The following is a 13731-nucleotide window of genomic DNA, read 5'->3' as shown; positions in this document are numbered from 1 at the left end:
GACTTACAGGAACTGATGCTAAGTGAAATGAGCAGAACCAGGAGATCATTATATAGGTCAACAACAATACTGTATGAGCATATATTCTGATGGAAGTGGATTTCTTTGACAAAGAGATCTAATTCAATTCCAATGGATCAATGATGGACAGAAGCAGCTACACCCAAAGAAAGAACACTGGGAAATGAATGTAAACTGTTTGCATTTTTATTTTTCTTCCTGGGTTATTTCTACCTTCTGAATCCAATTCTTCCTGTGCAACAAGAGAACTGTTCGGTTCTACACACATATATTGTATCTAAGATATACTGTAACCTATTTAACATGTATAGGACTGCTTGCCATCTAGGGGAGGGAGTGGAAGGAGAGAGGGGAAAAATTGGAACAGAAGTGAATGCAAGGGATAATGTTGTAAAAAATTACCTTGGCAGGGGTTCTGTCAATAAAAAATTATTATTAAAAAAAAAAAAGAAATAAGCAGAAAAATAAATAAATAAATAAATGAAATAGGGATGAAAGGCAAAACAGAACAACCACCATAACAAAGGAATGGATTGTTGTGTTTACTTTAAGAATAAGTCACCTTCACTGATACATTGTTGGTGGAATTGTGAATGAATCCAACCATTCTGGAGAGCAATTTGGAACTATGCTCAAAAAGTTATCAAACTGTGCATACCCTTTGATCCAGCAGTGCTACTACTGGGCTTATATCCCAGGGAGATCTTAAAGAAGGGAAAGGGACCTGTATGTGCAAAAATATTTGTGGCAGTTCTCTTTGTAGTGACTAGAAACTGGAAATTGAATGGATGCCCATCAATTGGAGAATGGCTTAATAGATTGTGGTATATGAATGTTATGGGATATTATTGTTTGGGATATTATTGTTCTGTAAGAAATGACCAGCAAGATGATCTCAGAAAGGCCTGGGGAGAGACTTACATGAACTGATGCTGAGTGAAATGAGCAGTATCAGGAGATCATTATATACTTCAACAATATTATATAATGATCAATTCTGATGGATGTGGCTCTTTCAACAATTAGATGAACCAAATCAGTTCCATTTTGTTCAATAATGAATAGAACCAGCTATATCCAGCGAAAGAACTGAGAAATGAGTGTGAACCACAACATAGCATTTCTACTCCTTCTGTTATTGCCCACTTGCATTTTTTATTTCCTTCTCAGATTAATTTTATTTCTAAATCTGATTTTTCTTGTGCAAAATAATTGTATGGATATGAATACATATATTATGTTTAACATATACTTTAACATATTTATGTTTTGGTCTACCTGCCATCTAGGGGAGGAAGGGAGGGAAAGGAGGGGAAAAGTTGAACAGAAGGTTTTGCAAGGATCAATGCTGAAAAATTATCCATGCATATAGCTTGTAAATAAAAAGATATATGTATGTGTGTATATATATATATATATATATTTTATATATATATATATACATGTGACATTCTTTATATATATATATAGGTAAAGAATGTCACATGTATATATATATATAAAGAATGTCACCTTTTTCAGTTTAACATTGGTGGTTTGTCTAAAAGCATTGTAGATTATATTTATCCACTTCTCTCCCAAGGCAAACAATCTTGTGAACATAATGAAATAACCCAGGCAATATCCCTGATCAATAGTTGTCACTGTCCAATATTCTCAAATATTCAATTGAATCTGTAATTTTATTGCAAAATCCCTTCCAATGAGATGCATAGTACTTGGCACACAGGACTTAACAAGTATTTCTTTTCCTCCTTCCCTTTCTTCTTGTGATGCAGATCTTAATCCATCTATACTCTCTATGTGACTTTGTTCAGTGACCTCCCATGTCTGTCACAGGGAGTCCACCCACATGTTGAGTGACCTAATAGACTTTCTCATAACATCCTGAGAATAACAGTGGGACCCATAGGCTATAGGAGAGCAATTCTAAATATGGAAGACAGTTTGTGAAAAGGCACACATAGATGATGGAACAACATCTATGAAGAACAGCAAATAGGCCAGGTTGGTTGGATTAGAGTTTGTGTGAGGGGGAAATAATGAAAATAAGTCTAAAGATTGAAGCCAGAATGTGATGAGTTTTAAATACCAGAGGAATTTATATTTTATCCCACTGATTCTAATTCTGTGGGCACATAGAGCAAGTGAAATTCTCAGTTTAAACAAGAGAAAACAAGGCTTAATGATAGGTGGAAGTGGGGCATCTAGATAGCACAATGGATAGAGCACCAGCTCTGATGCAGGAGGACCTGTGTTCAAATCTGGTCTCAGACATTTAATACTTCTTAACTATGTGATCCTGCGCAAGTCACTTAACCCCAATTGCCTCAAAAAAAATTCTGGAAATGGTAGAAATGATTTGTCTAAGGTCAAACAACTAGTAAATAGAATGACCAGGATTATTTTTGTTTGTTGAATCATTGCAGTCACGTCCAACTTTATGATCCCATTTGGGATTTCCCACTTCCTTCTACAGCTCAAATAAGGAAACTGAGGCAAACAGGGTTAAGTAAATTTCCCCAGAATCACAACGCTAATGAGTTCCGGAGGATATATTTGAACACAGGAAAATGAATCTTCTCAAATTCAGGTCCCAAAGATCTTTTGACTAGGTGCCAAAAATGTAGAAGATAGGGTTAAATGGGTACTGACTCAAGAGCACATTATAGAACTGTTATAAAAGTCATAATATGAGCTTTAAAAAAAAAGTCCTCAAAATCAAAATTTTTAAAAAATCAATTGAATGAGTCCTAATTACTTCAGTTTTGATTGGTTTTATCATACATACTTAGGACAATGTTTCAAAAAGGTTCATCGGTAGTGCTAGATGTTACAAAATTTTGCCTTCTTAAATTGCAAGTTTGCAGGCCTCAATTATACAATTTATCAGTATATTATCCCCCCATTTCCTCCATACACTCAAAGATTTTAGCATTTCCCAGCTTAGTCCAAATATTCGGTGGGCAGAATCACAGTAGCAGCTCTATTGGCTGAAAAGTCTAGGGGAAGTAATAATAGGAAGGGAAACAGAGATGGGGGAAGAGGGAGTCCAGAGAACACATAGGAATCTCAAGGCTCAGGCCCAAATACTTAGGAACCCTACTTTGTTGCTAACTTAATCGGTGTGTCAAGGTTCTCATATAAGAACACTGTGCCTTGACCAAAATAAGAACTACTGACCTAGAATAAGCTTGTATTTGTTCTTACAGTTATAGAACTTAAGTTCTTTGATTGATTTTTTGATAGGTAGAAGCTGTTTGGTTAATTTTATTCCTTCAATTTAATATTTAAGTAGCTACTATGTATAGGACACTGTGGTAGGCATTAAGAGAGCTGCAAAGTTTCGGTAGATTAATGACTGTTCTCATGAAATGTTTTTTCACTATATCTACATAAAGAAGACATTATTTTAAAGTCCTTACTACTCCATAAAATGCAGGCTTTCATGACTTTACTGAAAAATAATTTTATTTCCTAGAGTAAGTCTACTTCTTAGGAATTGCACAATTAACTGGACATCCAATACAGAATCCACCATTAGATCAAATTACAGTAACAGATTTTAGGGTGTGGGAGAAGCAATTGCAAAAAAATATTTGCATGACCTTTCAGAAATCAATACTGAAAGTTAGGGCTAGAAAAGAAAACTGCCCCAAATTCAGTTCATTGTGATGACCCAACCGGAATCGTTTCATTCTCTAGTCCTCCCCAATACCTTCCTGCATTATGTACAAGCCTATAATGGCATTTAAAATCAGCATCCCAGACTAACTTAAACTCAGAGAGTACCTTTCCCAGAGGAGCTGTAAGAAAAGAGTAAATCCCACAAATTTCCTCCTGCTCTAAAACTTCACAGCCTTGAGGATATACCAGAGACCAAATTGGGCCTCCTAAATCAAGGCTCTTTTGAACTTATATACAGTGATGCCCCAAGACTGCCAGTAGTTCCCTCTGAGTTTTGGCCAAATTGACTATATGGTGCTTCAACACTACAAGGTGTTCTATTTTTCTGTTTCTTAAGAATTTCAAACTTTCAGGTATAGGTTCATCACTTTGATTTTTTTCCTTCCATCATTTATATGAGACACAAGTTTCTTTTTACTCAAGCTATTTTTTACATATTCTAATCTGGGTCAATAATATTTCAAAACAAGCTTGAAATTCAAACCAGAAATGTGAATATAAATGAATTGCCAAATTCAGTGATATGAGGTAGTGTATAATATGCTATATATATTTACTGACCAAATTCTCCCACCTCATTCTTTACCCTTAAACATTTCCCTTGAAGAGAAGGGACTGGAGCATCTAGGTACTGGTCCACTACCTCATATGAAAATCCTTCATTAAAGGAAATAATCCCAAAGTCCTTTTAAGATTCAATGGCATTCCTGGCCTTTGCCACATCTCAAATATTCAGTCAATCAGAATCACAACTGTTCACAAGTTTGAATTATTTGTTGATGCAAGACTACTCTGCACTGCCTTGTCCACAGGAGGCTTGACCAGCTTTTGTGACTAAATTTCTGTATAGTCTCTGGAGAGAATGTGAGTTCTTTTCAGTTGCGGAAGAATTTTGGGAAATTTCCTCTTCTGCCTTCACTGAATGGCTACTGGTACTAATACTGGAAGCTCCTTTTGGTCTGAATATCATCAAGAATCTGTTGCAATTCTTCATCTTCGAAGCGACCCTCCAGGCTGCAAGAGAATCAAAATGACCAATTAATGACAGTGAAGATGCTTTCTTCTCAATCTCAAGAATTCCACATCCTTTCAGCTTCCCTATACTAATTTTCAACACTACTTGCCTATTTTCTTTTCATTTAAGCCCAAGATGATATTTCCCAGTTATAATGAATGATTTCCTCATTAATCATTTTTCAAATCTTAGATACAAAACCTCATTTTTCTTTTAATCTTTATCTCCACTAGAGCTTAATACTAGGTAAGGAAATTTAAGAATTCACATGTACATATCCAAATAATTTATGTTATTTTACTTTTTTATATCACATTAGTTTCTGAATACATCATTCCTTTCCCCATACCCAGTGAACTTTCCTTTGAAACAGAGGGAAAAAAAACAGTTCAGCAAAATCAATCTACACATCCAGGGCAGCTGATGTAATTATGCAACAATTTATATCCATAATTACTTATCTCTCCAATGAAAAGAGATATGTATATTTCTCTCTTTTTTTTTTTTTTTTATTTGCCTTTAATTTACAGGATATATACATGGGTAACTTTACAGCATTAACAATTGCCAAACCTCTTGTTCCAATTTTTCACCTCTTACCCCCCCCCTCCCCTGAATGGCAGGATGACCAGTAGATGTTAAATATATTAAAATATAACTTAGATACACAATAAGTATACATGACCAAAACATTATTTTGCTGTACAAAAAGAATCAGACTCTGAATTATTGTACAATTAGCTTGTGAAGGAAATCAAAGATGCAGGTGTGCATAAATATAGGGACTGGGAATTCAATGTAATGGTTTTTAGTCATCTCCCAGAGTTCTTTTTCTGGGTGATATGTATATTTCTCAACACTTTGGGGAGGGTAGAGCAAGTTAGATGATTATAGCTACAAGGCATTCAATTTTGTTATATTTTTCTTTCCATTTTCACTGTTGTAGTCATTATGTATTGTTTCCTTGGGTCTGTATTTTTCTTACCTTGGAATCAGAGCCTTAGCCTCTTCTGCTGTCTCAGGACAAAGATTTGCTAAGCACGCCAACTCAAACTTATGGAGCTTTTTCTGGAGTAACAAACTGAACAGAGAGAGTATGATAATAAACAAATAAACAAAAAAGCATAACCAAAACTAAAAAGTATAATATCATTCACTTGGAAAGTATACATTGAAGACTTGAGATAGAAAGTGCCATCTGCGTAGAGGGAGAGAACCGTGGAGACTGAATGCAGATGGAAGCATACTTTTTTCTTGTGGTCTTTCTCTTTGTACTGATTTTTCGTTCACATCATAACTAGTATGAAGCTGTATTTCAAATGGTTATACATGCATAGCCTATGTTGGATTGCTTGCTATCTTGGGGGAAAGGGGAAGAGAGGGAAAAAAAGATTTGGAACTCAAAATAAATGATGAAAACTACTTTACATGAAATTGAAAAAATATATTATTGAAATTGTTTTTAAAAGTCCAGAAACTGGGGGGAAGGGGGAAATACATATATATATATATATATATATATAATACCTTTTACATACTAGGCATTATAGGGTGTCTTAGAGCAAAGAACACAACACTTTCACAGATACTGTCCCAATGTGGTTAATGTTGGCATAGGACCTCCCATTTAAATGTCTTCCTCTGCCTATATGGGCAATATGGAATGTCAAGGTTGGCAAGGAGAAGGCTAAGATGAGAAAGATGAGAGGAAAAAATGTCTGTGATTAGATTAAATCCAATAACACCGAATATGAATTAGTAACAAAGCAGCATTGTGGTCTGAAAAGGAAGCATTTACTATTTCTGCTTTTCTGCATTTGATTGTGAGGTTTTTGTGCCCATTTAATGAATGGTTAATTTTTGTGTAGGTGCCATGTACTACCAAGAAAAAGGTATATTCCTTTCTGTCTCTTCAGTTTTTTTCTGAAGTCTATCATATCTCACATTTCTAAAATTTTATTCACTTCTTTAAATTCTTTCTTGTTTATTTTGTAGTTAGATTTATCTAGTTCTGAGAGGGAGGTTGAGAGCCTCACTAATATAGTTTTGCTCTCTATTTCTTCTTGTAACTCACTTAACTTCCCCTCTTAAGAATCTGGACACTATACCACTTGGTGCATTTATATTTAGTATTAATATCACTTCATTATCTATGGTATCCTTTAGTAAGATGCAATTTCATTCCTTATTTCTTTTATTTAGATCTATTTTTAAAACTTTTGCTTTGTCTGAGATCAGTATTGATAGCTCTGCTGCTGCTTTTTTTTTTTTTTTTTTGTAAATTTCAGCTGAAGCATAATATATTATAACATATTATAGGATTCTGGTTTTAATCCACTCTGCTTCCTTTTTATCAGAGAGTTCATTCCATTCACATTCACCATTATGATTACTAGCTGTGTATTTCCCTCTATCCTATTTTTCCCCTTTTACTTTTCTCATTCACCCTTTCCATCCTCAGTAGTGTTTTGCTTCTGACCCCCACTTGCCTCAATCTGCCCACTTTTCTATCAGCCCTACCTAATGGAACATTTCTTACCTAAACAACAGTCATCATTAATCACCACACACAAAAATAACAGGTTTTTAATTAAAATTTTAAAGTTTTTGCATGAATAAATTCATTGAAGATAGAAGGTATTTTCTTCAGCATCATTGATAAAAAATACAAACTGCCCCAGATTAACAGAAGAAGAAATAAACTACTTAAATAGTCCCATTTTGGAAAAAGAAATTGAACGAGACATTAATAAACTTCCTAAGAAAAAATCTCAGGGCAGCTGGGTGGTACAGTGGATAGAGCACCAGCCCTGAAGTCAGGATGACCCGAGTTCAACTCTGGCCTCAGATACTTCCTAGCTGTGTGACCCTGGGCAAGTCACTTAACCCCAACTGCCTCAGCCAAAAAAATCCTCCAAGCCAGATGGATTTACAAGTGAATTCTACCAAATGTTTAAAGAACAATTAATTCCAATAATATGTAAACTATTTGGAAAACTAGTTGAAAAAAAAAAGAGTCCTGACAAATTCCTTCTACGATACAAATATGGTAGTGTTACCTAAACCAGGAAGAGCCAAAAAAGATAAAGATTACAGACCAATCTTCTTAATGAATACTGATGCATATATATTAAATAAAATATTACCAAAGAGATTACAGCAGTTTATCAGCAGGATTAATACACTATAACGAAATGGGAATTTATGCTGGTTCAATATCAGAAAAACTATTACCAAAACAGACCATATTAGTAGTGATAATCTCAACAGAGGAAGAAAAAACTTTTGACAAAATACAGCACCCATTCCTATTAAAAACAATAGAGCTAGGAATAAAGGGAGTTTTCCTTAAAATGATAAGTAGTATCTATTATTTGTAATGAGAAGCTGGATGTAATCTCAACACAATCAGGGGTGAAACAAGGATGCCTATTATCAACACTATTATTCAACATTGTATTAGAAATACTAGTACTAGAAAAGTTGGCTTTAGCAATAAGGAAAGAACAAGAAATTAAAGGAATTAGAATAGGCAATGAGGAAATAAAACTACCATTTTTTGCAGATGACAATATACTTAAAGAATTCTAGAAAATCATCTAAAAAGCCTACTCAAAACAATTAAAGGCTTTAACAAAGTTGCAGGATAAAAAATAAGCCACACAAATCATAAGCATTTCTATACATTACTGATATAGCCCAGCAGCAAGAAATAGAAAGAGAAATTCCATTTAAAATAGCTATAGACAAAATAAAATATTTGGGGGTCTACCTGCCAAAACAAACAGAGGAACTATATGAACACAATTACAAAACACTTGTCACACATTTGACTTTATTAAGTCAAATTTAAACAACTGGAAAAATATCATTTGCTCACTGATAGGCCAAGCTAATACAATGAAAAAGACAATTCTATCTAAATTAGTCTACTTGTTCAGTGCCATACTAATCAAACTGCCAAAAAATTATTTTATAAAACTAGGAAAAACAGTAATAAATTTGGAAGAAGAAAAGGTCAAGGGAATTAATGAAGAAAATACAAAGGATGGTAGCTTAGCAGTACCAGATGTATAACTATATTAAAAAGCAGTTAACAAAACCATTTGGTACTGGCTAAGAAACAGAATAGTGGATCAGTGGAACAGATTAAATATACACGACACAATAACCAAGGTCTAGCTTTTGGGATAAGAATTCACTATTTGACAAAAACTGCTGAGAAAACTGGAAAATAATGTCAGAAACTTGGCACAGACTATATCTCATATCCATACCAAAACAAGGTCAAAATGGGTACATGATTTGGGCATAAAGAATGACACCAGAAACCAATTAGGAAAACAAGGGATAATTCACCTATCAGGTCTTTGGAAAAGGGAAAAATTTATGACCAAAGAAGAACTAAAGAACATTATGAAAGACAAAATGCACATTTTTGATTACATTAAATTAAAAAGGTTTTGCACAAATAAAACCAACAGAAACAAGATTAAACATCAAGTACAAAGCTGGGAGAAAATCTTTACAGTCACTCTTTCTGATAAAGGTCTCATTTTAAAAATATATGAATTAGTGTATCAAATTTATAAGAATACAAGTCATTTCCCAATTGACATAGTCAAAGAATATGAACAGATAATTTTTAGATGACAAAATTAAAGCCATCTAGTCATATGAAAAAATGTTCTAAATCACTATTGATTAGAGAAATGCAAATTAAAACAACTCTGAGGTACCACCTCAAACCTCTCAGATTTGCTAAGATGACAGGAAAAAATAATGACCAACTTTGGAGGGAGGGAATGTGGGAAAATTGGGACACTAATGCATGACTGGTAGAAGTGTGAAATGATCCAACCATTCTGGAGAGCAATCTGCACCCATGCACAAAGAGAGATTAAACTGTGCATACTCTTTGACCCAGCAGTGCCATTACTGGGTTTGTATCCCAAGGAAATCATTAAGGAAGGAAAAGGACCTACATGTAGCAATCTTTGTTGTGGTAGCAAAGAATTGGAAAAGAAGTGCCCATCATTTGGGGAATGGCTGAACAAATTGTAATATATGAAGGTAATGGCATATTATTATTCTATAAAAAAGACCTGAAAATATTTACACAAACTGATACTGAGTGGAAAAAGCAGAACCAGGAACACATTGTATATAATAACATCAAGAATGTGCAATGATGAACTATGAAAAAAAAAAATTGGTTCTTCTCAACGGTTCAGAGTTCCAAGGCAATCCCAATAGACTTGATAAAAATATGCCATCTGCATCCAGAAAAAGAACTATGGAGATTGAATGTAAATCAACACATGATATATTAAATTCTTTGGGTTTTTTTCTCTCTCCCATGGTTTTTCCCTTTTGTTCAGATTTTTCTCTCCCAACATGATTCATAAAGCAATGTGTATTAAAAATATATTTTTTTAAAAAAAGCAACAGTGTTTTTTAGGGAACTAAAATTAAACAACCTTTTGGCTACCATAGATTTTGCTGTTATTTGCTATTGTTTCCTTTTTTCTTACTTCAAAATCCATGCCAAATCCATAATATCAAGTGTTCTCTATTAAAAATCTTCTGAGGGGGTGTGGAAAATACTCTATTTTAGAACTGGGAATTGATCCAACATTGGAGAACAAGCTAGAATTACACACTTAAAGGGCTATCAAATTGCATACATTTTGATCTAGCAGTCCCACCACTGGGTCTGTATCCCAAAAGGGAAAAGACCCACAAGTGCAAAAATGTGTGTAGCAGTAATTTTTGGAATTAAAATTAAGTGTATTCACATAAATTGGGGAACGGCTGGATAAGTTATGCAATATGAATGTCATGGAAAATACTATTGTTCTATAAAAAATAATGAGCAGTCTGATTTTGGAAAAGCCTGGAAAGAAGTGAACTGATGGTGAGTGAAGAGAGCAGAACCAGAACATTGTACATGATTAAGAACAAGATTACGGATGATTTACTATGATAGGGCGTAGCTCTTCTCAGCATGACAGTGAGTCAAGACATTTCCAATTGACTTGGAATAGAAAATGCCATCTGCATTTAGAAAGACAACTATGGAGAATCAATGTGGATGAAAGCATACTATTTTCACCTTTTTTTTCTTTTTGGCTTGCTTTTTTTTTCTTCTAGTTTTTTCCTTTTGTTCTGATTTTTTTTTTTCATAGCATGTCTAATATGGAAATAAGTTTTAAAGTATTGTACATGTATAATCTCTATCATATTGCTTGCTTTCTTGGGGAAGAGGGAGAAAAAAAAATTTGGAACTCAAAATCTTACAAAAATGAATGCTGAAAACTATCTTTACACGTAATTAGAAAAATAAAATATTACTGAAATTTTTTTAAAAAGCTGAGCTTGGGGCAGCTAGGTGGTGTATTGGGTAGAGCACCAGCCCTGAAGTCAGGAAGACCTGAGTTCAAATCTGATCTCAGACACATAACACGTCCTAGCTGTGTGACCCTGAGCAAATCACTTAACCCCAATTGCCTCAGAAAAAAAAAAAAAAGCTGAGCTTGTTAATTTTAGAAAAACATGGAAAAGATTTATGTGATATAATGAAAAGTGAACAATCAAGTTTTCTGAATGAAATCAACTATAAAGGATCCATAAAGGAAGGTGCTATCCATCTCCAGAGAAAGAATTGGCAAATAGAAGTATGCACAGCATGGTTTAATATAAATATTTACAAATCTGTGCCAAATGGTGGACCTCTCTAATGCAGAGTGAGGAGGGAGACAGTTCAGAACTTAAAATATAACAAAAAAATTAAATTAAAAAAAATTGTCTAAACTGGACCTTTGGTTTCCTGAAAGGAGGCTCTATAAATGAAATTTAATCAGGAAACATTGCTGCTTTTCAGTCGTGTCCAACAATTTGTAGTTCCATTTGGGTTCTTTGGGCAAATATCCTGCAGTGGTTTGCCATTTCCTTCTCCAGCTCATTTTACAAATGAGAAAAACTGAGGCAAAAGGGTTAAATGACTTGTCCAAGATCATAAAACTAACGTGAGACTAGATTTGAATTTCGCTTCCAGTCTTTCTGACTCTATACATTGTGTCACATAGCTGCCCAAACATTAATCAGTAAGAGCATTCTAAATACAGGTGGCCATAGCACATATCATTTAATGATAAAATAACTTCCCTTTGGCACTTACCTCCGAACACTAGCAATAGTTTCCCTGTTTTTAAAACGACTAAAGCGTGCTGTGTAATTTAAAGTTTTCATGAAAACCTCAGAAAGTTCTTGTTCATCCTCTGCACTTTCATTCTGTTGTTTTCGATGCTCTAGAAGCATGTGGACTTCGGAATTTAGAAGAGTTTCTGCTGTTTCAAATTCTATTAATGAGAAATAATAAATATCAGTTGCACAAACATCATTCAACATTTTGCTTCTAAATGTTGATTCTGCATCTGGGGCTGATTGCGCGTCTGCCTCAACAGAAACTTGGGACTTATTTTTCTTGTCCAAAGTCTTAAGACTTCACAACTACTAATAAAACCATCGAATTGACATGTAATCACTATTTTGTTTCTGATATTTTCCCAGTACAATAATAATGATGATGATAGTTAACGTTTAGAGAATGCGTACTATGGCACTGAGCTCAGTGCTTCACAAGGGTCTCATCGGACGCTTCCAACAGCCACAAATTGTGGTGCCTTTATCATTGCTGTATGCTGCTGTAACAGACGCTCCCAAGAAGCTCCGTCTGAGTCAGGGGTTAAGAACAAGCAGGAGGCAGAGAGGATGCACCAGAGACAGGCATTCCCGAGGAGGGGGGCTCCGGGCGGAAGGTGGGCTTTCCTGCACACCCCGGGGGCAGCGGGGCTAAAAGCCCCGGGGCGGGGGGGATGGAGTGCCTTAGGGGAAGAACAGCAAAAAAGGCCCCGTGTGGGCTTTCTCTCTTTGGTTTCCAGCCCCGCTTTCCCATTCACCAGCAGGAAGCCGGCTCGCTAATGCGCTGACAGCACGGACCCGGGGGGAGGGCACCGCTCCGCCAGCCCCCGCCTCCGCCCCCCGGGGCGCCTCGCTCGGACCGGGGTCTCCTTCAGCCCGGGCCGTTCTCCTCGCCGCGGGAGCGCCCCGCCTCGGGGACGGCGAGCGGAGACGGAGGACGGCCGCGGACAGGGGGTGGGGCGCTCACTCTTCCTGCCCACTCCCGGGACCCGCAGCGCCCGCCAGGCGCACCTTTGGGGAAGACGAGCTGCGAGGCGTCTTCTTCCACATCGCCAGCGCGAGGGTCGCTGCCTCCGGTCGCCATCACGCTCCAGCTCCGCGCCAAAGGCGGGACCGGAAGCGGAAGTGCGCCGCGAAGGGAGGCGGGGACTGGGCAAGAAGGGAGGGGCTGTCTGTCAGAGGGAAGCGGCCTAGGGAGCACCATCTGAAGACTCCGGGATGGGGAAAGGCGATTCTCGAAGGCTATCCCCAAGTCTTCTTCTTTCCTGCCCTGCAACTCACGCGCATGCGCACGTCCATTCTACTGGCTCGCTGGAGGCCCGATCTGCTTTCATTCACGCACCTATCCTTGGACACTGCGGACACCCCTTCAAACAAACACATCCCAGGATGCACACTGTAACACATGCGGAGGGTAGACACGCCTTACTTTTGCACGGCACTACCTTTTGGGAGCGAATCATAGAATCTAGGTCACAGAATTCAGAATTATCCCATATCCTTCATTCTCTCATTTCTTCCCTCCCTTCCTCCTTCTTTCCTTCTTTCCTTCCTTCCTTCTTCCTTCCTTCCTTCCTTCCTTCCTTCCTTCCTTCCTTTCTCCCTCCCTCCCTCCTTCCTTCCTCCCTCCCTCCCTTCCTTCCTTCCTTCGTTCCTTCCTCCCTTCCTTCCTTCCCTTTCTCCTTCCTCCCTTCCTTCCTTCCTTCCTTCCTCCCTACCTTCCTCTCTTCCTTCCTTTCCCTCCCTCCCTCCCTCCCTTCCTTCCTCCCTTCTTTCCTTCCTTCCTTCCTTTCTTCCTCCCTCCT

At 36.9% G+C, this 13731-nt stretch overlaps 1 protein-coding gene across 1 annotated transcript; it reads right to left on the bottom strand.

The window, feature by feature from the left end:
- Positions 1 to 3474: 3474 nt before the first annotated feature.
- POLR2D (RNA polymerase II subunit D) lies at positions 3475 to 13061 on the bottom strand. The gene is made up of 4 exons (XM_003763755.4): positions 12938 to 13061; positions 11904 to 12084; positions 5709 to 5804; positions 3475 to 4722 (listed from the first exon to the last, which is right to left on the bottom strand). Exons 1-4 carry the CDS (start codon positions 13008 to 13010, stop codon positions 4644 to 4646), a joined length of 429 nt encoding a protein of 142 aa, XP_003763803.1. The 5' UTR covers positions 13011 to 13061; the 3' UTR covers positions 3475 to 4643.
- Between the last annotated feature and the right edge of the window lie 670 nt (positions 13062 to 13731).

This window comes from Sarcophilus harrisii, chromosome 3 (assembly GCF_902635505.1).
Source record: "Sarcophilus harrisii chromosome 3, mSarHar1.11, whole genome shotgun sequence".
In the NCBI taxonomy this organism is placed as follows: Eukaryota; Metazoa; Chordata; class Mammalia; order Dasyuromorphia; family Dasyuridae; genus Sarcophilus; species Sarcophilus harrisii.
The sequence above is the reverse complement of the archived record's forward strand: the minus strand, read 5'-3'. Positions and strand labels throughout refer to the sequence as shown.

Bases quoted from the DNA above. Each gene is read 5' to 3' on its own strand.
- POLR2D (XM_003763755.4), bottom strand. From the start codon at position 13,010: ATGGCGACCGGAGGCAGCGACCCTCGCGCTGGCGATGTGGAAGAAGAC. The intron at 12,085-12,937 runs GTGCGCCTGGCG...TCTCATTAATAG, and splicing joins GCAGCTCGTCTTCCCCAAAG to AATTTGAAACAGCAGAAACT. The intron at 5,805-11,903 runs GTAAGTGCCAAA...CTCTCTGTTCAG, and splicing joins ACTATTGCTAGTGTTCGGAG to TTTGTTACTCCAGAAAAAGC.